Source organism: Nematocida minor, assembly GCF_024244105.1.
Source record: "Nematocida minor strain JUm1510 chromosome Unknown 7922, whole genome shotgun sequence".
Classification (NCBI taxonomy): Eukaryota; Fungi; Microsporidia; genus Nematocida; species Nematocida minor.
Window position 1 is genome coordinate 168293 of NW_026250400.1, and position 25545 is coordinate 193837.

General features: G+C 41.7%; 17 protein-coding genes across 17 annotated transcripts; 12 read left to right on the forward strand and 5 right to left on the reverse strand.

The window, feature by feature from the left end:
• Window positions 1-25: 25 nt before the first annotated feature.
• On the forward strand, window positions 26-1996 carry NEMIN01_0535 (uncharacterized protein; the record flags this gene model as incomplete). The annotated part of the gene is made up of 1 exon (XM_051476477.1): window positions 26-1996. One exon carries the CDS (start codon window positions 26-28, stop codon window positions 1994-1996), a length of 1971 nt encoding a protein of 656 aa, XP_051332437.1.
• Window positions 1997-2312: 316 nt separating this feature from the next.
• Window positions 2313-3695, forward strand: NEMIN01_0536 (uncharacterized protein; the record flags this gene model as incomplete). Its single annotated transcript, XM_051476478.1, has 1 exon — window positions 2313-3695. One exon carries the CDS (start codon window positions 2313-2315, stop codon window positions 3693-3695), a length of 1383 nt encoding a protein of 460 aa, XP_051332438.1.
• A 502-nt stretch (window positions 3696-4197) lies between these two features.
• Window positions 4198-5550, forward strand: NEMIN01_0537 (uncharacterized protein; the record flags this gene model as incomplete). The annotated part of the gene is made up of 1 exon (XM_051476479.1): window positions 4198-5550. One exon carries the CDS (start codon window positions 4198-4200, stop codon window positions 5548-5550), a length of 1353 nt encoding a protein of 450 aa, XP_051332439.1.
• A 285-nt stretch (window positions 5551-5835) lies between these two features.
• On the reverse strand, window positions 5836-6201 carry NEMIN01_0538 (uncharacterized protein; the record flags this gene model as incomplete). Its single annotated transcript, XM_051476480.1, has 1 exon — window positions 5836-6201. The coding sequence occupies one exon, from the start codon at window positions 6199-6201 to the stop codon at window positions 5836-5838; it is 366 nt and encodes a 121-aa protein (XP_051332440.1).
• A 352-nt stretch (window positions 6202-6553) lies between these two features.
• Window positions 6554-7876, reverse strand: NEMIN01_0539 (uncharacterized protein; the record flags this gene model as incomplete). Its single annotated transcript, XM_051476481.1, has 1 exon — window positions 6554-7876. The coding sequence occupies one exon, from the start codon at window positions 7874-7876 to the stop codon at window positions 6554-6556; it is 1323 nt and encodes a 440-aa protein (XP_051332441.1).
• Window positions 7877-8094: 218 nt separating this feature from the next.
• NEMIN01_0540 (uncharacterized protein) lies at window positions 8095-8907 on the reverse strand (the record flags this gene model as incomplete). Its single annotated transcript, XM_051476482.1, has 1 exon — window positions 8095-8907. The coding sequence occupies one exon, from the start codon at window positions 8905-8907 to the stop codon at window positions 8095-8097; it is 813 nt and encodes a 270-aa protein (XP_051332442.1).
• A 458-nt stretch (window positions 8908-9365) lies between these two features.
• On the forward strand, window positions 9366-10115 carry NEMIN01_0541 (uncharacterized protein; the record flags this gene model as incomplete). Its single annotated transcript, XM_051476483.1, has 1 exon — window positions 9366-10115. One exon carries the CDS (start codon window positions 9366-9368, stop codon window positions 10113-10115), a length of 750 nt encoding a protein of 249 aa, XP_051332443.1.
• A 660-nt stretch (window positions 10116-10775) lies between these two features.
• NEMIN01_0542 (uncharacterized protein) lies at window positions 10776-11543 on the forward strand (the record flags this gene model as incomplete). The annotated part of the gene is made up of 1 exon (XM_051476484.1): window positions 10776-11543. One exon carries the CDS (start codon window positions 10776-10778, stop codon window positions 11541-11543), a length of 768 nt encoding a protein of 255 aa, XP_051332444.1.
• A 215-nt stretch (window positions 11544-11758) lies between these two features.
• On the forward strand, window positions 11759-12550 carry NEMIN01_0543 (uncharacterized protein; the record flags this gene model as incomplete). The annotated part of the gene is made up of 1 exon (XM_051476485.1): window positions 11759-12550. The coding sequence occupies one exon, from the start codon at window positions 11759-11761 to the stop codon at window positions 12548-12550; it is 792 nt and encodes a 263-aa protein (XP_051332445.1).
• Window positions 12551-12950: 400 nt separating this feature from the next.
• NEMIN01_0544 (uncharacterized protein) lies at window positions 12951-13757 on the forward strand (the record flags this gene model as incomplete). Its single annotated transcript, XM_051476486.1, has 1 exon — window positions 12951-13757. One exon carries the CDS (start codon window positions 12951-12953, stop codon window positions 13755-13757), a length of 807 nt encoding a protein of 268 aa, XP_051332446.1.
• Window positions 13758-14238: 481 nt separating this feature from the next.
• NEMIN01_0545 (uncharacterized protein) lies at window positions 14239-15180 on the forward strand (the record flags this gene model as incomplete). Its single annotated transcript, XM_051476487.1, has 1 exon — window positions 14239-15180. The coding sequence occupies one exon, from the start codon at window positions 14239-14241 to the stop codon at window positions 15178-15180; it is 942 nt and encodes a 313-aa protein (XP_051332447.1).
• Window positions 15181-15408: 228 nt separating this feature from the next.
• NEMIN01_0546 (uncharacterized protein) lies at window positions 15409-16098 on the forward strand (the record flags this gene model as incomplete). The annotated part of the gene is made up of 1 exon (XM_051476488.1): window positions 15409-16098. One exon carries the CDS (start codon window positions 15409-15411, stop codon window positions 16096-16098), a length of 690 nt encoding a protein of 229 aa, XP_051332448.1.
• An 843-nt stretch (window positions 16099-16941) lies between these two features.
• NEMIN01_0547 (uncharacterized protein) lies at window positions 16942-17550 on the forward strand (the record flags this gene model as incomplete). Its single annotated transcript, XM_051476489.1, has 1 exon — window positions 16942-17550. The coding sequence occupies one exon, from the start codon at window positions 16942-16944 to the stop codon at window positions 17548-17550; it is 609 nt and encodes a 202-aa protein (XP_051332449.1).
• Window positions 17551-17917: 367 nt separating this feature from the next.
• Window positions 17918-18643, forward strand: NEMIN01_0548 (uncharacterized protein; the record flags this gene model as incomplete). Its single annotated transcript, XM_051476490.1, has 1 exon — window positions 17918-18643. One exon carries the CDS (start codon window positions 17918-17920, stop codon window positions 18641-18643), a length of 726 nt encoding a protein of 241 aa, XP_051332450.1.
• Window positions 18644-19166: 523 nt separating this feature from the next.
• NEMIN01_0549 (structural maintenance of chromosome 3 (chondroitin sulfate proteoglycan 6)) lies at window positions 19167-21962 on the reverse strand (the record flags this gene model as incomplete). Its single annotated transcript, XM_051476491.1, has 1 exon — window positions 19167-21962. One exon carries the CDS (start codon window positions 21960-21962, stop codon window positions 19167-19169), a length of 2796 nt encoding a protein of 931 aa, XP_051332451.1.
• A 16-nt stretch (window positions 21963-21978) lies between these two features.
• NEMIN01_0550 (histone deacetylase 3) lies at window positions 21979-23082 on the forward strand (the record flags this gene model as incomplete). The annotated part of the gene is made up of 1 exon (XM_051476492.1): window positions 21979-23082. One exon carries the CDS (start codon window positions 21979-21981, stop codon window positions 23080-23082), a length of 1104 nt encoding a protein of 367 aa, XP_051332452.1.
• Window positions 23083-23620: 538 nt separating this feature from the next.
• On the reverse strand, window positions 23621-25459 carry NEMIN01_0551 (pre-rRNA-processing protein TSR1; the record flags this gene model as incomplete). The annotated part of the gene is made up of 1 exon (XM_051476493.1): window positions 23621-25459. One exon carries the CDS (start codon window positions 25457-25459, stop codon window positions 23621-23623), a length of 1839 nt encoding a protein of 612 aa, XP_051332453.1.
• Window positions 25460-25545: the final 86 nt, after the last annotated feature.

Consider the following 25545-nt stretch of genomic DNA (forward strand, 5'->3'; position numbering starts at 1 on the left):
TAAATATCGAGACTATCTATTTCACATGAAATGGGCGAGCTTTTTGAAGTTTCTGGGAATATCATCGAGTGCGGGCGAGTCCTACCCCGATGGAAACTACGTGGGGACTCTCAACAACAAAGAAGTCACCATATACAACACATCCCAGCCCACCTACAGGCTCGTGTACGACCACCATGTAACAGGAGTCAGGCTGCTCAACCTGCAGGCCATAAAAAAGAACAAAAAACACATTAATGCAATTATGGTCCTATCTAAAACAGGCGGAGATAACGAGTACAAAATACTCATAAAGCCAGGAGACAGGCCAGCATCCCTCAAAAACAGGACACAGAAGCTCTTGTGTGTGGTTAAGAGTGAGTACAAAATAACCGCATGCAAGAAGGATGCAAGTTCGCACACTTATACACTTAAGTGGAGGATCAAGCCATTCACCAACGGGTATAAAATAACAGACAGTGACACTGAATCGTGTCTTGTCAGAGACACAGACCATGGAATACTAAAAATAGAGTCCTGCAGTAAAAGCACGCCTGAGCAGCGGTTTGATATGCTGGAAGTAGCAGACGATCCGTACAAATCGCTGTACCTCGGGGCAGGGCAATTGCTTGCGTACGAGATGCAGTCGAGCGGAGCAGGAGGATCACTTCCCAGCTGGATGATCAAGGGGCTGGCGGGTGGTGGGAGCCATCATCACAATAGTTCAGGTAACAATGGAAATAATCATTATGACGAAAATGGAAATTATAACGGAAATAGTCCATGGCGCAATCATGATGGATATGGAGAGAATGGGAATCCACACCAATCAGGCAATGGATATAACCCATCTGGGCCTTCGTCTTACTGGAACCACAACAACAATCAGCCGTGGATGGGTGACCAAGGAGGAAATGGTGGGCATGGGAATAATGGATGGAATAATGGTAACAATGGAAATAATGGTCATGGTATGAATAACGGTAACAGTGGATGGAATAATGGTCATGGTATGAATAACGGAAATAATAACTGGAATAATAATGGAAATAATAACTGGAATAATGGGCACAATGGAAATAACGGACATAATGGGTGGAATAATGGAAATAATGGCCATGGTGGAAATAATGGAAATAATTGGAATAATGGACCGAGTGGAAGTAATGGTCATGGTATGAATAACAATGGATGGAATAACGGTCATGGAAATAATAACTGGAATAATGGACATGGTGGGCTAGGCGGTAACAATGGATGGAATAGCGGAAATAATGGATCAGGCAACAATAATAATAACTGGAGCAATGGAGCTGGTATGGCAGGGAGTGGAAGCCATATCATCAACTTGCATGATCTTGGTAATAATATTGTACGACTGAAGGACATTGTTAAAACGCTTAAAACATTCTGCACGGAGGCCTTCAGCGACTTTGGAATGTGTGCACAGTCGAATAGTATGGGCGATATGAGCGAGCAGCAGATACAGGATCTTATCTCAAAACACATATCACCAGAGCAGGCGAGAGGAATAATGGAGAAATACGGCCCAAATAGATCAGAAAGTCATAAGAATGCTCGCAGAGACAGGACAAGACACTCTAGAAGAAAAACAGGAAGAGATAACGAACTATCTAGAGACTCACCAGGCTACGAAAGATCGCATAGAAGGATAAATGACCGCACGGAAAGAAGAGACTATGTAACAGATGGTATGCATAGGCATTACTCTGATAATAATGAAGTATCGCATAGACCATCTGAAGAATACCGTTATGCCAGAGGAAGAAGGCCTTTAAGCAGACATAGAAGTAGATCTAGAAACAGAAAGCTACTTGAGTGCTATTCACTAGATGATGTAGACTGCGAGCCACGCCGCAGCAGAAATAGACACGAAATATCTGATGACAGACGCTTTTATACCGAGAGACCAGCACGAATTTACGACACAGAGCACACAGACGACAGAATATATCCCTCATCCAGCGCAAGGCGAAGACACAGAGGACACAGCTAGTAGTTTCAGAATAAGAAGAAATAAGCTGGCTCTGTGGAATATTCTACTGCACTGGATGGCTTAACTTTTATAAATTCACTTGTAATTTTTAAGTAGATTGTACAATAAATCACTGTTTTTATTTTCACTCTCCCGGCTGCACTGAGGTTATTTTTTATTTATTCAGTAGGAGAAGAAAAGAATAATCTTGTACTTTCATGGTCAATTGGATAGGTGTTTATTCTCTGATTAGACCAATGGCCTTTTTGAGTTATGCTTTTAATTGAGATGCAGCAGTTTGATTCTTGTTCTCAGATATTTTTATGTGCAAACAATTATGAGCCAGCAACTCTGCCACTGGCGTATTCCAAACTTGGAAAACACAATTTGTTTCGAAACTCTGGGAATGATTGGTTTCAGCAATGAAACAAATGTTTGCGGAGGATATAACCTGAGGATGCATTTTACACAACCAAGTATGAAAAATAGTACAGTCTTGCACAGAGTTTTCTTTTTCGGTTTCCTTCTATGCACAAAAGTGCTCGCGCGCACTCGAGTTGTTCTGGAGCCTGTTCCATACTCGAGAAAGTCATACATAGCGCCCAAAGATTTCAAGTTGAAGGACTACGACGAAAATAGAACCAATTTGGAAATTTCTGAAATGGATATTCCGCCTGTTGACATGGACAAGATGCCGTTCTTTATGGAGCTGGAAAAAAGTAAAGGAGATAGCTCTGAATTGACAACCCCAGAAATCCAAATAGTGGGATTTTCAAATGTTGCACGCGAGTACATGACAGCAGGAACCACAGAGTACATTACAATGGAGCCAAAGACAGCTCAGAACAACCAAAGACAGAGATGGCATCCCATACACATAAAAGATCCCAATGAGTATATATTCGAGTTCGTAGGCTTGGAAGATGAAAGCACTTCTTCCACAACCACACAGAAAGGGGCGACGCAAACAAAAAGCACGCAAACCACAGGCAAGAAAAAAAAGTGCCTGTCTGTGATTCGTCTAGAGGCCTTAACAAAGCTAGGTGTACCGCCTGAAGAAGTGAAGGGAATGAACCTAGGGCTGATGAATTGTAATTATGAAAGTATGGATCAAAGATTTAAAATGACAGTGTTACGCACAAAGAAGGATGAAGAAGAAGCAAACGAAACTAACTTACTGCAGCAGATGACAGAAGAGCAGCGACACATGGAGGTTATAAAGAGACTGAACTTCTTGATCCACGCAGTATTGCTCTTGCAGCAAGACATAAATGAAAGATCAAATGGTTACAGAGGAAGAGTGGACTTGGAGCAAATGCCTGGCCATAGAACTATCGAGCCCATTTATCCTCCAGTTGAACCATGGATTAGAGATTACCACACTAACCCCGGCTCGTCTAATAAACTTGCTATACCATCAACCAGCCGCTTCGAAAGACAGAGCTCACTTCTTGCAGAAGACACAAACGGATCAAACCCCATAAAGAGAGAAAATCTTTCAAGTAAAAGATCGTCACTGTCCAGAAAAAGCTCATTTGACAGATCATCAAAGCTGTCTCCTGATTTAAGCAGACCCCAGTACGATTTAGATCCGTCACTATCAAACTTACACTCAAATTATATGAGCAGGTCTAACTGGAGATCAGGCGCAAAGGAAAACGTTAACATGTACCCTGATAATGACAAACCAAATAATCCGACCTTACGGTCTTTTAACTAAACGGAAAACCTCACGTATAAATCTGCTGCTACTTAATTCTTCTTTCTATTAAATTCCATATCTTTTTTATTTTATTCTCCTAGAATATTTTAGTCATTCTCTTATACAACCGAGCAGATTTAATTTTTAGCATAAATGAATTTGTATAAGCAGAAATCTTTTGCAATCTTAGATATCAGCTGATATTTAAACAATCACTGCAGAACTGATGTAGGTCTGCATAAAAGATGGTGTAGTAGGCAGTAGCTGTGCTCCTGGACCATTAAGCACTTATAAATCAAAAGGTGCAAATTTCTCTAACTATATCGCATACACTTGTATGTGCAAGATGTAGTGTAAAATTGTTAATGCCTGCAGGATGGTATAGCTTGTGCCATACTTAGCACCTGTGTGTAGTCCATTTTATGCTTCATACGGCTTATTAGTGATTGGTATTTTGATTTTTTGTGTAGAGCATGTTTCATAAAGGGAGTCTAAATATGTTTGATCTATTCCATGGCACATGGTAAGCCTTTTTGTAAGAAGATTGATGGCATCCGCACTCCACAACACTGCTCCGCAGGAGTACGTAGAAAAAGTAAACATATGGCAATACGACCAGCCCTTCCACTATATAAACAGGAACAACCCTGAAAGCCCTTTCCCTTTTCGGATAGAGAAAGACTTTTTTCCTTACGGTAAGTTTCCAGAGCACCTTGAGTTTAAAATAAGATACACTGCAAAGCCCAAAGAGAATCCTGTTCAGAACAAACTGCCCGTTGAAATTCTGACAAGAGACGAAAAAACTTTTGGGGTTTGCGATAGACAAATCATCCCAATTCTTCCGGAAGATGTTGGCAGGCTGTGCAGTAACAAATGGGTTTTTGTGCCTAGAGATCGGGGAGGATTTCATATAAAGCCTGTACGTGACGAGACACTCTGCATGGAAGCATACCAAGACACGTTGGTTATAGGAAACTGCAGTGCAAATCGGTCCAGCATGGCGTTTACGTATGGAACACTGGAAATGAGAAGAAGGTTTGCAATTCTAAAGAAGCTAATAACAGTCCACGAAAATATAAGAGACAAGGAAGAAGCCAAAAATCTACTTATCACGGGTGAATACATGTATGATTCTAACAACTTATACGATGACCACAACCATACATACTTTTCATTTAAAAATGGCTCGGCTCCGAGACAGCATCCAAGATTTGCCTCAAACACGCGAACTCTTGGAGAGCATATAGATCTCGAAAAAAAACAATACGCTTTTTTGAACAGTCTTCGTAATAAGCACAGGTCAAACTTAGAAGAAAACCACATTAGAAACAGAAAGTCACACTCCAGAGACTCTAGTGATAGCGCAAACTTCTCTCAGCTCAGCTCAGAGATGCACACCCGAGATTCTAGTGCTAGCACGAACTCTAGAGACTCTAGTGTCAATACAGATTCTGGCCAGTCAAGCATTGACACAGAGTCCAACCATTCGAGCAGTGCAACAGATGATAATTATTCTAGCACTGATACGAACGAAAGCTTCACTGGTGCTAGACGTAAAAAACCCCTTCGCATGCGGCATCGCCATAAAAAGTCCAGCAGACCGCACTATAGGGGGAGAAAGCCTACTTCTGAAAGAATTCCTGGCATTCCTTCCATTGATAAAGACTCCAATACGCTCACTACTGCCGTTATAGATGAGCTTAAGGAACTTGTGAATAGCAGCAGACACAAAAATGGAGCCAAGCTCAAGATAAAAATTCCAAGGCTAGAAACCGGTAGACTGAGCGATGTAACAAGGAAAGCAACTGAGAGGTTTAAAAAGCGGCCTGCGTGCGATCTAATTATATGTCCTGACAATGGTTTCATGGAATAAACGATCTGTAATTTTACCAAGTGCTTTTTCTCTCTCCCTATCTTACTTCTTTAGTACTATCTCGCTACATTCTTCTTTCTATTTACTGTTCTGTTTGCCTTAAGAAAAATAAAAGTATTTCTGCAAAGTGTAGACATTTGAAAAGAGCAAGAGTGAAAATCTAAAAATAAATATACGAGTTTTATTTACACACTTTTTCTTTTTAAATTACTGCTCTGCTGATGCACAGGAACACAAAGAATAAAAGTATTCAGGATATGGACAGAACATTGCGCTTTAACCTTCTCAGTTGCTGAAGTGCCTCCATTCGTTTGAGTTCTTCCGCTTTCCAAGCTCTTTCAGCTGTTTTTGAACCGTGGAGCGGCACACCCCCAGCTCATTTGCTAGATATTTGCATGTTGCACTTGGGGTCTTCTCTATCAGCTCCTCCAGCTTCTCTTTGGAGACAGTGACAGGCCGCCCAGGCCTTTTTTTGTCTGTTAAACTTGTGTCACCTGCTGAGAATTTATCAAACCATCTTTTGACAGTGCGCGCTCCAATGGCTTGGCAAGATTCTGTTCTGTTTATGTTTTCAGCTGCCTGCTGTGGAGATCTGCCGCATTTGAATTCGTACAGCAGCAGAGTCCTTAGACTCTTTTTATCTATGCCCATGGCTGCAAAATAAATTCTAGCTTAATACAGAGGAGAGTCTTATTTAATAGAAAAGAAAGTATTTAATCAGAAAAAAGACAAAACAGAGGACAGTGTGAGAGAGTAATTAGTGAAAATAGAAATATAAGAAGTAAAAGGCATTCGATCTCTTCTAAAGAAGTAGTCAAAAGGTATATGAATGTTTTTTATTATAAAGAAAACAGAACTGTAGGCCTACGGTTATACTCGATAGTTTTCTCGGGTGCAAGAGTAAGAGCAAGACTCACTATGCAGAAGGAATGAATAATGGAAAAAGAAAAACTCTGAACTATTTCATTATACGTAAATATATGCAAATCTCTTCTCGGGTTATTTATGAGGTTGTTCGAACAACACTGCGGGTGGGGGGAGAAGAAGAGGAAGAAGTATAAGTAGTGGTTGTAGAAGTAACAACTGGTTTTCCATTGGGCGTAGGTCTAGGAGAGGGCGGAGGAGTATTCGCTTGTTGCTCTGGTGGCGTAGGATTGGGTGAAGAAGTATCTGTAGGTTGCTCTGATGGCGTAGGACTAGGGGTAGATGTGTATCCTGGCTGTGTACTGGGGACAGGAGATGCAGGTGGTTCCTGTGCTGCAGGTAGACCATACGGATTATATCCTTGCTGCGTATTGGTTACAGGAGGTGCAGATGGCGTAGGAGGTGCAGGTGAGCCATATCCTTGCTGCGTATTAGTTACAGGAGGTGCAGATGGTGGAGGAAGTGCATACGCATTGTATCCTGGTTGTGTATTAGTTACAGGAGGTGCAGATGGTGCATACGGGTTGTACCCTGGCTGCGTATTAGGGGCAGAAAGCGGTGGAGCACTGGGGCGCACAGGATTGCTTTGGGGGTGTCCATCGTGTGGGTCATCTTCTCTTGGCTTATGATGGGCGTCTTCATCGCTATCTTGATCATCACCTGAATGGTAATCCGAGTCTTCATCGTCATCGGAGTTTCTACAGTTTTCATCGCAGAATTTACTGTTGACAAGGATGTATTTTCCGTTGGTTTGGTCTGGAATGCTTTTAGAGCAGGGAGCGCATCCTTTGAAGTAGTATGGCTCAATTCCTTTCTTAACAATAATGGGTTTAGTGTCTTTGGCATTTTTGGGATAGACTTGGAAAACCTGTTTGTTGAAGACTCGGCTGTCTTCGGCAAAGCAGGGCATAGGGATCAAAAATTGATCTCTCTCCGGAGTCAGACACATCACTCCACCAAAAACTATTTGAAAAGCCCCTGGATAACGCTTAGTCATAGCTATTTGGAAATTCTGGAAAGGGTTTTGTTCGTCAATTGGAATTTTCATGGCAAGCCCCGAGGGTGCTATGGCAATGACATCATCTCCAGCTACCTTTGAATCTGGAGGAATGATTCTAAGAATGTACAAATTTACGCCTTTTACGGGCTGGAACAAAACTACATTCTGTGCTAGGTCATCTTCTTCCTCAATGGCAAGGGTGCCTCCAAGTGAAAATCCAAGCTTCTTTTTTGCCATTGAAATATACCCGTGCGATCCGTAGTTGTAGAGAAGGCCCCTTTTAGGAAGCCCTGACTCTCCATATTCCATGACATCTCCCCCATGGTGATGTCCAAAAGGGAAAGATCTAACAGCATCTAGATACCCAAGTACTAGAAGCACAGCAGTCGCTTTGATTCTCATAAGCAGCACATGGAGTTTCTATATAAAATGTGATGGAAACATAAAACAGTGTTTTAGCAGAAGCATCCAATGCAATGTAAGACACGGATAAAAAATTTAACACACGGCAGAATGCTTTATCCTGGGCCAATTCAGTATTTATTTGTTTATTTTTAAGCTTGAATGTTCAGTGCAGAAATTTAAATAGTGGGAGGACTGTATTAGCTTCACTGCTAAATCTACTGAGAATAATTCTCCTGTGTTTCTTTGTAAGGGACCCAGTTATATGTGCACATCGCAGGAGAGACCTCGCACTCGTCTATGCTTTTAAATTCAGCTTCGTGGTTATCTGCGGAAGCAGCAATGTATTTTTCAGACACCACAGATTTAATAGCAAAGTCTTGGTGGGTTCTTGTATCTCTTGTGACATCTAGCTTTTCTTTTGAAAGAACAAAGTTTTTAAACGACTCGCTTATGCCGAGCAGTTTGAAGGATCTGCTGCTGATAGGCCCTACATTAACCTGCACTTCATTGTTATTGTTGAGCAAGCCAGGGATTCTTTCCAGTACGGGCTTCTCTCTGCTGTACTCTGGGGATGCAAAGTGGCTGACCAAAATTTTATCGTTTGTTAAGAGGGCCACAGAGCTTCCTTTTTCCTCAGTGAGGTGGTAGATGGAGAACACAGCTTTTTTATAATTAGAACCAAATCCAAGAGCGGGACTGTATCCTACTCCTTCATTTCTCCTGAATCCAAGATATCTTTTTAAATTTGGGTTGTAGATATAGCCGACGTAACTGTAGTGGCCGCTATTATGCTTCTGGTTCCTATCAAGGGATGGTATGCTATCTTTTCCATACCTAGCATGCATCTCCTGTCTTTCAGAGTACAAATCGTCCAGGTTAGAAATGGCAGGCCTGAATGCACTCTTTTCTCTCATGATATTTGGCTGAAACTTGGATTGCTCTGAGTCCCACAGTTCGATTTTTTCTGCTTTTGTGCTAAGAGTGTGCAGAATTGACAAAGCTCCGTACAGTTTATAATATTTGCACATACTGTGCTGCTTTTCAATGTACATATATTTGCATGTGTAACCATGCTTCATTTTCTTTCGTTGGATCTTCATTAGATCTTTCTAGTGCTCAGGTCTTTTTATCCAAGTTTATAGCGTAGAGAATTCTGCGAATCGTTTTGCACAAAGAAAAAGAACGAGTACATTTAAAGGCAAATAAAGACAAATGTATCAGTCTAGATAAAGTATAGATAATGGGGTAGAACGTAAGATGCTAAATTGATAAAATCAGTTATTTTCTAAGTATAGAATAGAACGAAGAAGGTACAGCTAATCTACTAGAGCTGTGTGCATGAGAAGAGTTCAAAGGCCAAGCACAAGTATATATTTTGGAAGTAAAACAAGAACAAGTTTTGTATGAAAATAGAAAGTGTGGACAATATTAAAAATCAAACAATGTGTCATATGGCATTTATATGAAATATCAGATCCAAACAAATATGCAAAAATCAATACGATCATTCATAGTCTTTTTCAATGTGCTATATATCCAACAGCTTTTTGTATTGGCAGCTACTCCTACGACATATTATAGTCAACCGGTAAATATACAGCCGCAAGTCGACAAACAGCCATACACAACTACTACACAAAATACTAATACTGTAGAACCTCCCACAGTTCAACATACTCACGATAGACCGCAAGCGCCACCTGAAAAGAGAGAAATAAACTTCTACTCGAATAAACCTAATATCGGATATCTGTACAATGTGGGCTCAAAGAAGTTCATAGGGACTGACAACAAACACTACTGGCTTTTTGCAGTTGACAACAACCCTCTTCTCGTTGCATTAGTCACAAGTTACGGAGAGAAAATTGGAACATATCAGGAAATAATTCCAGTGGAAAATACACAGAATCCAAAACTTGGAAAAAAAAACTCATCAGATGTGCACGCAGGTGTAAAAAGATTCGATGTAGGAGGGGGGAGCGGTAAAAAGAGATGCTACCTCTTTGGATCTACATCACCTTACAACAGATTTGTCGTTACACCGCCATACTATAAGAACAGCTCAGCGTTTAAGATACAGAGATTCGGCTTCTGTCTGGGAATTGATGCATCCATGAATCTGATGCAAATGGACTGTGTGGACGATACAACAGATGGACATGGTACCCCTGAGAACGATATGCAACTCTTTAAGCTCTGCCGCGTAGAATCATCCAACCGATGTGACGAGCTATAGTATCAGGCCATACTCTAAAAACAAATTATCTCTTCTAGATAAAACTGATTTTAATTTTCAGCTGTAAAAAACCTGAATTACTCGATAGAGCTAGCTGGCAATGCCTACGGCAGCCCAGAAATAAAACACATGTTACAAGACCTCGCGAGCTGTTTTGTTTAGGGTGTATGTATTGGGCTGTTTTGATACGTATAAGTAAATAAATAAAATTCTCCATTTCCAGCAGATCGAATAACTGAACTATCAAAGATCGCATTTTTAGCATATATTTGTGTCGTAAATTCAATCTACAATTAATATATCAAATTTACAACATCTCGGAAATTAATCTATAATCCATATATCAATTCCAACGATCACAAAAAATAAGTGTAAATACATTTACGTGTTTGACAAGCGCGGACATGAATACGACACATTCAGAAACTAAAAAAGAAACAAAGGATAACCAGACAGTAAACATACTGACACAAGTCACCAGGATGCACAGTAAACATCCTATGACCGGCAGTCGCAAGCCTATAACCAATAAATCACCACAATATCTTCAGACCAATTTCCTCATTGACTTTTACATCAGACGTGGTGTAGTTCCTTCATGAAATCACCACAAACAATGTGTCACATGGCATTTATATAGAATATCAGATTGAAACAAACATGCAAAAATCAATACGATCATTCATAGTCTTTTTCAATGTGCTCTATATCCAACAGCTTTTTGTATTAGCAGACGCATCAGTATCAAACTATAGAGAACCGCTAAACACTATACAGCAGCCAGTCGACAAACAGTCCTACACACCTATTCCAGAAAATCCTAGCCCTATAGGAGCTCCCAGAGATGAAAATGCTTACGCCAGACCGCAAGCACCGCCCGAGAAGAGAGTAATAAACTTCTATACGAAAAAAACTAACATCGGATATCTGTACAATGTGGGCACAAATAAGTTCTTAGGAACTGACAGCAATAAGTACTGGCTTTTTGCAGTTGACAAAAACCCTCTTCTTATTGCCATAGTCACAAGTTATGGGCAGAGCATTGGAACATATCAGGAAATAATCCCAGTGGACGATGCAGAAAATCCAAAACTTGGAAGTCAAAACTCATCAGATCTGTATGCAGGTGTAAAAAGAATCGATACAGGAGGAGGGAGCAATCAAAATAGATGCTATCTCTATGGAGCCACATCGACCTACAACAGATTCGTTATCTCGCCGCCATACTACAAGAACAGCACAGCGTTTAAAATACAGAGACTGGGCTACTGTCTGGGAATTGATGCGTCCATGAATCTCATGCAAATGAACTGTGTGGAAGATACAACAGATGGACATGGTACCCCTGAGAACGATATGCAACTCTTTAAGTTCTGCCGAACAGACTCGCCCGAGAAATGTAAAGATATGGTATCAGACCATCTCTAAAAATAAATTATCTCTTCCAGATAAACCTAATTTTAATTTTCAGCTGTAAAAAACCTGAATTACTCCACAGAACTAGCTGACAATGCCTACGGCAGTCCAGAAATAAAACACATGTTACAAGATCCTGCGAGCTGTTTTGTTTATAGAGTGCGTATATTGGGCTGTTTTGATACGTATAAGTAAATAAATAAAATTCTCCATTTCCAGCAGATCGAATGATCAAACTATCAAAGATCGCATTTTTAGCATATATTTGCATAGAGCTTGTACGGGCTGCCAATGAAGCTTCGTACCTAGACACCAGTGCTGAAGTCAACACAACCGGATATCTGTTCAACATTGGAACAAGAAGGTACGTAGGAATTGATCCAGAAAAAAAGCTAGAGGCAATTTTGCTGAAGGATCCCAAAAAGGCAATTAAAATGCGCATGTACCTGCAGGGAAGAATACAGGATGCAGGATTTATATTTCTAAACAGCAACAACATTGTCCTGCCCGAAGACCCAGGAAAAATCCCAAACATCACAGTTCTGCACAGCCAAGTGGGACTGAAAACGTGCATACACAACGACGAGGTCACGCGTGTTATCTTTGACAAGTACGACGCATCGCACCAATTTAAGTATTTCCTCTCTCCTGCTGTTCTGCTGCATGAAAACGCCTTCAAGATCATGACGGGCAATCTATGCCTTGGAGTTGACACAGACAGAAACTCCCTCATTGCCACGGGCTGCCAGGACTCTCCTGCAAAATTCAGAAACTACCAGCTCTTCTCCTGGGTGACCTCAGAAAACTACAACCACGGAATGGACGCAACAACGCACGAATTAGAGCCGAAGTTCGATATAAGTAAGGATTCTAACCCTGGAGAAGCCGGAGGATGTAAAAAACATGGAATATTCCACTTAGGAAAACTTCATTTGACGAGCCCAACGAACCTTCCGCACAAAGAGCCATACCAGGGAGAGAATGGAAGGTCAGAACAGCCTCGTGCCTGCGATTCATAGTGGCCACCAAAAATACTAAATAAACAGATTTCATTGCATAAATAATAGCGGTCTAAAACTATTTTAAAAGTTTTCAAGTGGCGGTTAAAGTGTGCCTATATGAGATGTTTGCCTAGAACAGATAGAGTGCTGTGCAATTTGATATTCTATTCGTCTCTAAAACTGTAAATAGCCTAGCAAAGTTTAAGAGCAACACTGAGTGTACTGCACTAAAAACTCTTGGAACAACTAGCCATGTAAAACACTTGCATCTGCGCGGATAATTTGCTGAAAAATAAATCCAGCCGTTCTAGAATGGAAAGTGCTAGTGCACAGGATAAAACTGTTTTAAAAGCAAACGAATATATACTGTTTGAGTTTGCAGGTAGAAATGAAAGCATATACATTATTTGTAATAGGAATGCACTGCATAGATAAAGCCATCTGTAGCAATAAAGAAGCAGAAAAAAAAAGTATAGAGAAGCCCGAAACATTCTCTAGGATGAACAGAATTAAATCTTTTACTTTCAGAAATGCAGGGTATCTGTATAACCTTAAAACAAAACAGTTTATGGGAGCTATGCGAAATAAAGAAAAAGTGTCATTCTTCAAGTCGCAGGACAATCCACTGCTTGCATCGCTTATGCAGATACAGCGTATAGTCACAGGGGGAGAAAGAGCATACACTGTGATCACCTCGCTGGAAGATAGGCTGCCGTATGAAATAAACGGTCTCAGGACAAAAACCATGCAGATAAGCGAAGAAACTGGTCCGTACATGATTCTTCATGCGAACAAGCAAGAAGAGAGCCAGGCGGTGACAATATTCCCAGAAGTAGAGGGAGCTCACACGGTGTTCCGGGTCTACATTAAAAAAGGGTGTTTGAGCGTCGATTCAAAGGGATTCTTGGTGTACGAGAAGTGCACATTTGGCAACGATGCAGGGGAATTGCACAGACAGCAGCTGTGGATATGGGTGGACAAAGAAAACTTTGAAAAGGACACGCTAAGCAGAATGGTCAATCCGGAGTATGAAGCAATGATGGACAGATTTGATGAAAAATCTCCAATTATTAACATCAATATCTCCAGTGGAGTAACTGAAGATGGAAAAGCCAGCATTACAATCAATGGGGTTAAAAGACCAGATAGTGCACCTGTTGAATCCAATAAGAAACAAATAAGCCCTAAATATAAGTACTATCCTAGAAACTTTAACGATCTTTAGAGATAAATTAGCTTATAACAGACAGCTAGCAGCTGAAGAGGTTTTCTGCCATTTTGGATGGAATGTAGTTAAGACATTACGATAGCCTTATGCTGCAAACTAAAATAAAAACCAAGAAAATAAAATTTATTCTCTACACTTTCTTTTTATGTACAGGATAATCTGAGAATAAAACTCTGCTAAGTAAATTATATCACTGTGATAAAGCACAGAAAATTGAAAGAGAAGAATGGCAAAGAATAGGATATATCATATTGGTAGTGACTGATTATTCATTGGCACTTAGAGAGTAGGACTATAGTGAAGATGTGAAGAGAAACTCTTGTTGTGTAGAGTGCATAGAATGTGCATCCTTTCCTCCTCTCAAATAGAAACTTTATATGGTTTGATGCAAAATGAAACTGAGGAGTCTTTAAAACACTTCATCAAAATGAAACAAGTTACATACATCAGAATATAATCAGCATAAAATGTATTATCAATGCTGAGGATAAAACATCTTTTAAGAGCAACGTTGTTTGCGTATGCTACAGACTCAGTGCTGTGCACTAGCGAAACGGTATTTGGGACAGGAGCGCCAGGGTACTTATTCAACGAAGGGTCAAAGGTTTTTCTGACGTGGTCTAGAACGCCAAAAGAAAGATATTTGTGGGTAAAAGGAACAAAATCGCCCCAAGATGCCTCTCGTTTCCAGATCCATAGGTCAAAGTATCACAGCGCAACGTACAGTCTTATCATGCCCGATGAGCCAAAGCTCACGAGTCTTTTCAAAAAGGTTAATAACGCCAGTGCAGAGTTTCCGTTCTTTGGGATGCCCACCATGAGTCTTCTGGGAAATAACACCAGCCCGTACATAGGGTTTACCACAGACACTTCCAACTCGAACACATGGTTCTCTTTTTCTCCGCCAGTTACAAAAAAAAACCACTTCAAGATATACCTTAACAACCAGTGTTTAGAAGTGGAGGGAGAGGGATACATGAGGATCCAGGAGTGCACCCTCGTGCCAGAGGACAAAAAGATCAAGCAGCTGTTCAGATGGCTCTCTGAGAATGAGTATCTCGCATACAAAACAGAGAACGACGACAAAGACAGCCCAGGAAATAGAGATCCTGTCATCATTGACAATCTGGTGCATCCCATCTACAAAAACCCTCTAGCTCCCAGTAGAAGCCAGGTGAAGGCGCAAATGAAAAACGAGAAAAAACGACTTGCCAGCCAAGCTAGTAAAAAAGCCTCGCAGACTCTGAAAAACATTCAGAGTGGCCTGACTATACAAGTGACCCGCATGCCAGAAGGATACTACGATAACCCAAGCCCTTCCAAGACCCTGGAGGAAGATGCGCTGACAGAGTCAAGGCGGAGAGTAAACTACGAGAAAGTTATCCAAAGTGAGAAAGTAGATATGCCTCCCGGATTTTAGCCAAAATAAAATACAGTGCCGCACGGTGTATCTATTTAACGGGCTTAGCAAGCATTTTGAATATCTGAATAAATTCCTACTCTGCCACGCGTTCTTTTGATTTGTGCATGATGACACAAAAAGTTTAATTTAGAAAAGTGTGCGCGCACTTGAAACGCGCAAACATGCATTTTTCAATGTGAGACACAGTTGCATATTTTGCATAAAGTATTTGATTTCCTGCAGGCTATGATTTTGTTCAAGAACATTCTATTTTTGGCCGTTATTTTCTGCAGTTTCTCGCAGATTGATGCAGTCGGAGAGCACAGAGAAAATCCATTTTTTAGCGAACACATTTCAGGATACCTTTTCAACGTGGGACAAAAATCGTACATTTCATTTTACAAGCACAGAAGAAGAACATATCCATACGCCGATCCTGACAGGACTGTGGCAGCAAAGCTCCAGCTCAGAATCATCACAGATAGAGCTCTGACACACGCAATTTTCATTTCAGACAGTTACAAGGATCTCAAGGCGTGCAGACACAAACACTCGCATTTTGACTCGGGATCAGCAAAACAGTATGAAAGATGCCGCGCACTCCAGGTGAGAGAAAAGAAAAATGTTCTTACGATGGACAGGTACAATAAGCACCCAACGTTCAGCTTCCTGATCTCAGCCCCTGTGCTTCCTAAGTACCATGCATTCCGCATAATACATGACAACAAGTGTCTAACTGTGAAGGGAAATGGACAACTAGACATGGAGGAGTGCAACTACCATGACATGTTTAAGAGAACATACCAGTTCTTCGTATGGGTAGAGGAGAGTCTGTTCAATAAGAACTACAACCCGATGGTGACAATTGATCAGAGCGAAAACCCCTCAAACCCATACTACATACGAGGCATAAAACAGACTATATGGAAAAAGTAATGGTGTGCATATTTCTGTACAAAATCTGAATATAAATAAAGTGCTATCCATTGCTATTTCACAGATAATCCATGCTATCCCAGCCTATGTCTGCCAGCGCTTGGAAGACGTGCTAAACTCGAATTATATTCTAATTATCTACTAGCTTATTTTCCAAACTTTTAGCAATTACTGCACAGAGCTTCAATAAAAAACTAAAATCATTTTCATTATCCGTGGACACAGTACAGGCATGGCAATAGTGTCGACAAAAAGTATCTCTTGCAAGGGATAGGATATAAGAGTGTGTATCTATTATAATTTTCAATAGAAGGATGCTTGTAGACAAAAATGATCTTTGCATAGACATAAGTAGAGAAGAGATCTTTATTGCTGTTTTTATTCTTTTTTAACAGTCAATTACTTTAATAGTGGGTGTGCATTATTTCTACACTCATGATGCAATGGAGAGATCTATTGAGGTATCGTATTTTAGTAGAACATCTGGTATTGGTGCGCTAATGGTTCTTTTGCTATCTGTAGATTGCAAAGTACATCCGATATGCTAGAAGAGACTATTGGTGCATTTTGGATTTGAAGAGACGATGCAACTAAGTTACAAAATGTAAACAAAACTTTTACAATTGGCTTGATTTTAATTTAACGAAGCACATCTGGAGGCAGCTTGGAGCAGTGGTGATCTTTTTGCAAGGCAAGAATCTTTCTAGGACCAGAGAACACCAGAGATTAATTTTGCATTTTAATCAGTCTGAATGGCTCAGATATACGATAGACAATCATCAATCTGTGTTTTATTCCTGAAACAATGATTTAAACTATATAATCAGAAGTGCACATTTAGCCATGAAGAAATTAGGAGCTAGCATTTTTCTGGGCATCGTATCCATTGCTGCGGCATACGGGCTTGAGACTATTTTTGAAGAAAATCAGCCAGGGTATTTATACAGCTTGGGAGGGCACGGGTATGTATTTAATGCAGAGACAGCAGGAATGCCTGGTGTCCACTCGGCTCTGGCGATTACGCACACGCCAGAGTACGCTATGTCCATGAAGATCATCAGAAAAGTGTTTAGAGGCATAACATACAGCATAATGATAGCAGACCCAGAAGCCTGCAAGAATATCCTAAGTGTCAATGGCTCGTACTGTGTTTTCAAGTACACGCGAATGATGGGCGCAAGAACAGGGCTTATTCTCGGCAAGGAAAAAGCCACATTTGACAACTATTTCATGTTTTCTCCTCCAGTAACCAGAGACACAAACGCGTTCCAGATATACAACCAAGGAAAATGTGTTACAGTGGATCGCCACGGGGTTCTAGACCTGGCCGAGTGCATAGAAGCCCCCACGCAGACCAGAGAGAAGCAGCTTTTCAGATGGGTTAACAAAGATTGGTATGACAAGGGAATGAGCGCAAAACAGTCGCACAAGTTTACTGGAATTAAGAATTAATAAACCCTGCTAACTACCTTCCACGCATGTGCATTCTCAGCAGAAGAAAGCCTTCTTTTCTGTTTGAGTTTTTAGTCTTTTGATTTTTCTTGGTTTGGGCTGTTCAGTGAAGAAAACGGTGGAAATAGAGCATAAGAGTGCGCAGAGAGCTGAGCAGATGGTATTAAGGGAAAATGTATGTTTGCACACACTGCATTGCTGCATTTATGTTGCTCTTGTGTTGAACAAGTTCTTATGAAATATTTGCCTTCGAAAGAGCATGGGATAAAAATTCGAAAAATTAAATCCGATGGTTCTTTGGGCAGTCCGCAATCTGAAACAAAACATGGTATCAGAATCAGAGACAGTACATAAATAGGTGTGATGCATGGGTAGCATGCAAAAAATACGAATAGCCATGCTTCTGACTTTGTGCATTTTTGTTTATCAAGTGTGTAGTAAAATGGATAAGAAAAATGATCTCGAGCATCCCCACAGCAAAGGCCTAAGAAAAATACTGGAAAAGACGATTCTGAAAAGAAATACGAAGGAGGGGATCTACATAGCGACATTTATCGGAGACAAATACTTAGCTATTAAAGATGGAAAGCTAGTTGTTGTAAATAGCTTTAAAGATGCAAACCTCTTTGACATAGACGTCTCTTCCATAAAAATGGGAGAAATGCAAGGAGTCAAGATTATGCCCTGGGTGGAGGGAAAGCAGTATGTAATCAGCTTCAACTTAATGGGAAATGACGTAAACGTCACACTGCCCATACACCTGAATCTGAAGACCATCACAGATATAACTTTTATCAACGAAGTGTACACAGCTAATGCTGCGCACCCCGCTTTCCAAATGGCGTCTGCGCAGAAACGTTATAGATGTGTTGTCATAGATCCAGCCTCAGGTGAGGTTAAGATGAATCAGTGCGCACAGGGCGCTGAACGGCAAACCTTTGTGTTCCGTACGTACGATGAGGCAGAGACAAGCGAAAACAAGAAAAATGGCGGCGGCTCCTTCAGGCCAGAATTATTTTTGAAGGCATTTGTACTGTCACTTACTAAAACTCTAATAATGGGAAGTTTCACGGGAGTGCTTTATTACCAATAAACAGTGCAGTTTCAGCAACAGGATACTCCAGAATAAATTATCACAATTTACAACTTTTTGCTGCATACATTTAATAAATTTTATCTTAGTCTCATTCAGCAGCAGAAACTAGTAGCAATTTCAGAAGAGAGAGTTTCTGAATATTTTTACAAAAACTTATTTTATTTCAGCTAGATCAACCTATTCTTTTCTCTAGACAGGAAAGTGTAACCCGAGAATAAATATAACCCGAGAGTCTATGCAAGAACTTATGTAAACTATGTAAATAAGATAGCATTTTATCTGAATTATCTATTAGAACAAAGAGATGCAAAATTTAGCTCTCTATTTCTGCAGTACAGGAGCCAAGAGAGATACTTCTTCTAAAGAATGCTATATTCCAAGAGAAATAGTGCAGTAAGAAACAAAAATAGAGTCTATAATACAAATATTTAAAAACTTTTCTACAACTAAAACATGAACATATATTTAAGCAAGAGCAGCTGACTTCTCGGGTTATTCATTCTCTGTTCATTTTCTATTACTACGGAAGAAACGAGCATAGATCTTCTTGGGCAGAGGCTAACGAGGTCTCAAATACCTTGGAGTCTTTTATGCAGAAGAACTGTTCGCCAAGTCCCAGGGTTTCTCCTCTGAATGTGCAGAAAAATAGCTGTCTCTTGTCAAAGACTCGGCTTTCAATGATGCTCATCAGCACCTGCGTGTCCAAGTTAGCATCAAACTCGTCCATTAGATAGAACGGGGCTTCGTATATTTTCTGCACAGATAAAATCATGCACAGTGCTATCACGGTTTTCTGTCCGCCGCTCAGCTCATCTGAGCGCACCATTTTCTCCCCTGCAAATGAAACATCTATCTCCAGAGCAGACGTATTTGCCACAGTCATCTGTGCGGTGCCTTTTGTTAGTTTTCTGAAGAAATATTCAAAGTTTGACTTAACCTGGGAGATGGTTATGCTAATAACCTGTTCTTTTTTAAGCTCCAGCTGGCTCTGCATCTCAAGTATCTTCTTTTTTGCTGCAGAGAGCTCGTTCAATTTTTTTACAGTTTTGTTGTAGTCATCCAGAATCTGCTCAGAGGTCTCTGATGGAGATATCGCTTCCAGCAGCTCTTTCTTCAGAAGAGACAGCGCCTGCACTAAGGTTTCTTTTGGAGCGTCTTGGAGGCTTATTTTTGTGTCATTCACCACTATCTCTTCTCTGCTCTCTACGTCTAAAGAAAGTATCCTTTTTTGTATTCTTCGGAATTTACTCTCCAGTCTGACTTTCTCTGATATTTTCTCTCTCCACTGCGGTGAGCCTGCACACTTTTGCAGCTTTTGTTCTATTGCCTGCGCCTGCGCCTCAAGGTCTTTTCTTGCTATGGCATTTCTAAAGGTTTCTCTAAGGCGCACACACTTCTCCATCTCATTTTCCATCGCATTTAGTGAGATCTTTTCCAATTCTGTTTTTTTGTGCAGTATTTCCATGTCTGCATCAAACCCTTCATTTTCCAGGAGAAAGATTGCGTCTTCTATGTACCCAGGCGCACTGAGTGCAGTTTCTGTGGAGGCTTTCTCATACTCCAATTCCACTCTTTTTTTTTCTTCCTGGATTATCTTCTCTTCTTCTATGCTTTCTCTGTACTTTTCCTTTGCTGCCACATAAGATCTGAATAAATAGGACGATTTATCCTCACCTCCTGTGACTGTTCCTACGCTCCCAAAGTACTCCCCTGCTGCGGTTATCACTGCCACTCTGTGCTGCCGTGAGACAGTTTTTGCTGTTTCAAAGTCAGACACGAAGTATATCCGGCCAAAGAGCCTGTCGACAAGAGATGCGTGTTTCTCAGACGAGGAAATGTACTGCGCAAGGGACGTAAGCGGAACAGGCGAGTGTCTAACTAGTGAGCTCTTTTGCGGTATCGATATAACCGGCTGTTCTATGCGGTGCGCGCGCACAAGATTAATTGCATCCTCTGCAGTTTCAGTAACAATAGTCACCAGAAAGTTTGGAAGAGCGCTTGATACCGCTGCAAGAATCTCTTTGGGCATGGTTATAATATCATAGACATACCCAACAACTCCCTTTAGTGACCGAATTTCATCACCCAGGGAGAAAACCTTCTGTGTTGAAAGAAAAACTCTTTCAGCATCTTTCATTTCTGCTTCCAGGGATTTTCTTCTTTTGCTGTGCTCTTTTTCCTTCTTCCAAATGGCTCGTTTGCTTTCGAGTAGGTCCTCCCTGTTTTTTGAGCTCTGTGCAAATCCTTCCTCTGTTTTCATCCTTTTCAGCCCGTCCAGCTTCTTTTTCACAGCATCTTCTCCTCGCATTCGCAGTATATTTATCTCCGGGCGTATGGCTTTGCTGCTGCTTTCGAGTCTTTCAAGGCTCTTGATCTCTCTCTTCAGTACACTTCTTTTTTTCTCTTTTTCTTTCAGGGCTTCGCCCATGCTGTCTATTTTTTCAGATATTTCTTGGATTCTCTCAGGTACTGTCTCCAAGTCAAGATCTGCAGTATCTGCTGGTAGAGCGTGCATTGCTGATAGAATTTCCTCCAGATGAATTCGCAGTGCGTCCTCTGTTATGTCCTGCGTGCTCTCTATTTGGCTCATCTCTTCAGTGAATAAGTCTTCTAGCTTTACGCGTATTTTGTGCAGCTCTCGTTTGTACAGCTCTCGCACGAGTATTTCCTTCGACTCCTCCACCTCCTTCTTTCTCTCGCTGCGCTGTCTCTCCTGCTCTATTGCTGCCACTCTTTTCTCAATTGTCTTCACTAAATCTGCAATTCTTTGTTCTATGCTCTCTGACTCCTGCAGCACTCTCTGTATTTCTTCTTTGTCTTTTTCGTACACCGCTGACCCCGCTAGCTCCCGAATTAGCTCCATGCGCGCATTCCCGTTCATCTGCGCTAGCTCTCCTATCTTCCCCTGCTCCACCACGAAGTACGGCATGCTTTTGGAGATGCCCGCTGTTTCGTAGAGCGAGCTCATCTCTTCGCGCGACACAGCTCGCTCGTTCACCGTGTACTCGTCTGACTTCTGTGTGATTGTTCTGCGAATCACCACTGTGTCTCCTGCAGGGAAGGCTTTGTCTGCATTCTCAAACTCTATCTCCACGTACGCCTTCAGCTCTTTGCTGTTCTCGTTGACAAACACTCTCCTCTCCACAGGACCAATGCGCTGGTGCGCATCAATTACGAACTTAATCGCCCCGAGGATGCTTGACTTCCCTGCTCCGTTTTTCCCTATAAGGATGTTTGCGCCCTGCGAGACATTTTCCATCGATATTTCGTCTGTGAAACTTTTGAAATTGAAGAGCACTATTCTTCTTATTTTCATAGATCTTAAAATTTTTATGAGACGAATTGCATATTTCTACAGTCCTGACTCCGGGAGCTTCCACTACGGCGCAGGGCACCCCATGAAACCGCACAGAATTGCTGTCACGCACTCCATTGTTTTTGCGTACGGCCTGCAGAGATACATGGACGTGTACGCCATCAAGCCCGCAACAAAGCTCGAAATGCTCGAGTACCACACAGAGGACTACATAAACTCGCTTACGTCAGAGGGCGCAGAGAGCAACCCGTGCGATCGAATAACAGATGACTGCCCGTACTTTGACGGGATTGGAGAGATGTGCGCTCTCTACTCGGGCGGCTCTCTGCAGTCTGCTCGCTTTCTGAACGAAAAGCAGTACGACATATGCATAAACTGGTCGGGCGGTCTGCACCATGCAAAGAAGTCCGAGCCAAGCGGATTTTGCTACACGAACGACATAGTGCTGGCCATACGAGAGCTCCTGAAGAAGCACGAAAAGGTCATGTACATAGACATAGACATACACCACGGGGACGGGGTGGAAGAGGCTTTCTACCACACAGATAGAGTGCTGACTCTCTCACTGCACAAGTACGGAGACAAATACTTCCCAGGGACAGGCAACATATGCTGCACAGGGCGCGGTGCTGGGGCTGGCACATCGATCAATGTTCCCCTTGACTTTGGGATTGATGACGAGTCTTACCATTACGTCTTTAAAAATGTGGTGAAAATGTGTGTGGACTCTTTCTCCCCCGAGGTGATTGTGATGCAGTGCGGATCAGACTCGCTGGCTGCCGACAGGATAGGATGCTTTGGGCTGAGCATCAAGGGGCACGGGGAGTGTGTTAAGTTCGTAAGGGATCTGAACATTCCCATGCTTGTGCTGGGGGGCGGTGGGTACAAGCCTAAGCACGTGTCTAGGTGCTGGGCGTACGAAACTGCGATACTCTGCAACGTAGAGATAGGGAATGACATACCCAGCAATCCGCACTCTGAGTATCTGGGGGAAGACCCTGTGCTGCACATTGACCTGCAGTGCGCGTATACAAACAGAAACATAAAAGACAACCTGGAGAGAATTGTCTCCATAGTAAAAGACATTCTGAAAGAGTATGCGTCCCACAAAAAAAGCTAAAGAAGAAAGAATAAATGTAGACTAACCGTAAATAAAAGTGTACAGTTTTTACTAAGTCGCATTGGAGGCATTTTAGTGCTAAGAGAAGAGAGGAGCACAAAAAGGAGTTTTCATTATTTTCAGGCTTGTTAAAATGTACATGAAAGATAATAGGTAAGGTGCATGCGAGCATAGCTAGCAGTTGTGGTAGAGATCAGATAATGGTGCCATTAAGACTTCTAGTTCTTGAGCTTTATTTATTATTGAGCATAGATAATCAAAGAGCAATCATTGGCTGTACTATCAAATAAAATGATGCCAAAGATAAAGTTCACTGAAATGCTTTTTAGGTTGTCTTATCTTTTCAACAGCAGTTGTAGAGTTTACTCTTTGATGCCCATTTAAAGCACTAAAATTCTCAAATTCTATCCAGACTGCATCGCATAGAGGAAAAGCTGTGTTGAATATAAACAAAGGTATACTTACTACTTTCATTCTAGTTTTTATTTAGCGCCATTGGCAATCTTACTCTTTAGGCAATTCTCTCGCCGAACATTCTCTAGTTTTCTTCTGGGTTTATGAATACTCTTCTGGCAAGCTCCATGTATATCTTCTCTCCGTGCTTGACAGGCGGGAAAAAGTAGCACTTCATCAGCCCTTTCTCTCCCAGCGGCTTTTTAATGTGGCCTTCTTTTTTCTTGCTCGAGTACAGCTTGATGTCTTTGAAGTACTTCACCTCTTCTCTTGTGTGGAACATCTTTGCAACAATGCAAGATCTTTTGTGGATCTTCGCAGGGATACCTCTGAACACAACAGTTCTGATAATGATGGGGTCTTTTCTCAGGGCCTGTGTGGCTGTTCCTACGTACCCTGTGTCTCTGTATACGAATATTTTATCGTCCGTAAGAACCAGGGGCCCTATGAAGCAGGCTGTTCCAGAGGTGCCTTCTGTTTTGCACTTTACAATCTCAGACCCATTCCCCAGGACAACTGTCTGCGGGGTGGTGTAGAAGAACCCGTAGTCAAAGGAAAGATCTTTGTTGTACATGCTAATTGTTTCTTTTGTGTTGAACGAAAGGGTGCAGATCGTTGGAAGGCCCTCGTAGTCAAAAAGGCCGTGGATAGAGAGGCATCCTGACTCAACAGCATTGTTGAAGAGCTCCTGGTATCCTTCTTCCACCTCAAAAACCACCTCAATTGGAGTGTGCACGGGCACAGGGCTTTTCTTTGCGAGGATTTTTTTTCTTGCTCTTTCAGACCCCACAAAGCTCAGATTTGAGTAATATTCGGGAAGATTCTGCGATCTAAACACTTTTATGCTGGCGTTGTCCTGTGCCTGTTTGTGCATCCCGAGGTTTATTGTTTTAAACCCTTTGAAGCCTTTGTACTTGTTATTTAGCTCTTCTCTTTTTTTTGTTCTTTCGAGGGCTTCGTATCCAACGAGGTCTTCTGACTCTATTTCGCTGGAGAGATCTTCATACTCCATGTCTTCAACGTCCTGATAGTTATCGCTGCTGCCCTGTGCCTCTTCGCTCCCTTCTTCCTCTGACTCTTCGAGGTTTATGCAGCCAAGTGAGTCATCAGAGTACTCGGGCTGGTCGTTTATGTTGTTCTCTGATATTCTGAGACCGGACATCACTCCAGAGGCAAGATCTGCTCCCTCTTCTGTCTCTTTTTTCTGGTGGTAGATCTCTTCCTTTGTGAGCAGGGCAAGACTTGAGATGTCTAGCGGCCTGTCCTGCACTAGCACCTCTTTTATCTGCGCAAAGACACATCCGTTGATTATTACACGGGTTGATACGAACCCTTTGTCCACAGCCCCTGAGACTTTGAAAGACTTCTCTCCTACTTTCTCGATTGCATCTGCGATAAAGTGCGGGCGCGTGTGTCTCTTTCTGTTCAGCACAGTTTTGTTCTCTAGGACACGGCCTATCTCGTTGAGCGTGTACACTTTTGTTTTTCCAAAAGACTTTTTGATTTCTTTCTTAATGTCAGAGGGCACGTCTCTGATGCACGACAGAAACAAAAGATTGTCCTGTTTTGTGTGGCTTATCAGCTCATCCACAGCCTCGTTTATCTGGTTATCTACTAGAATTATGTTTATGTCAGCGCCCTGCATCTTCGTTTTCATAACATTTGCATGCCCTGGGGTATTTGCAAAAAAGGCGAATGTTCCTTTCCTGCACGCCACTCTGTGGCCTAGATATCTCTTCTCGCTGTTTATGCTATTTTCTGATATTTCGTTCTTTCTGAATGCTGCGATAATGGAGGGCAGGCTGTCCTCTGCGCTGATGTGCATGCCCATGGCAGTTACAACAACGGTGGAGACAAGTCCTGCTGCCGCTCTTTCTCTTTGCGTTTTTCCCTTCAATCCGGGGGATATTTTCCGTGTGGCCATTTTGAAAATTTTTTAGAGTCTCCACTAAAATACTTTTTTCATTGCCATTCTTTCTTAGCTGCTCTTCTTTACTCTGTGCGCATGTC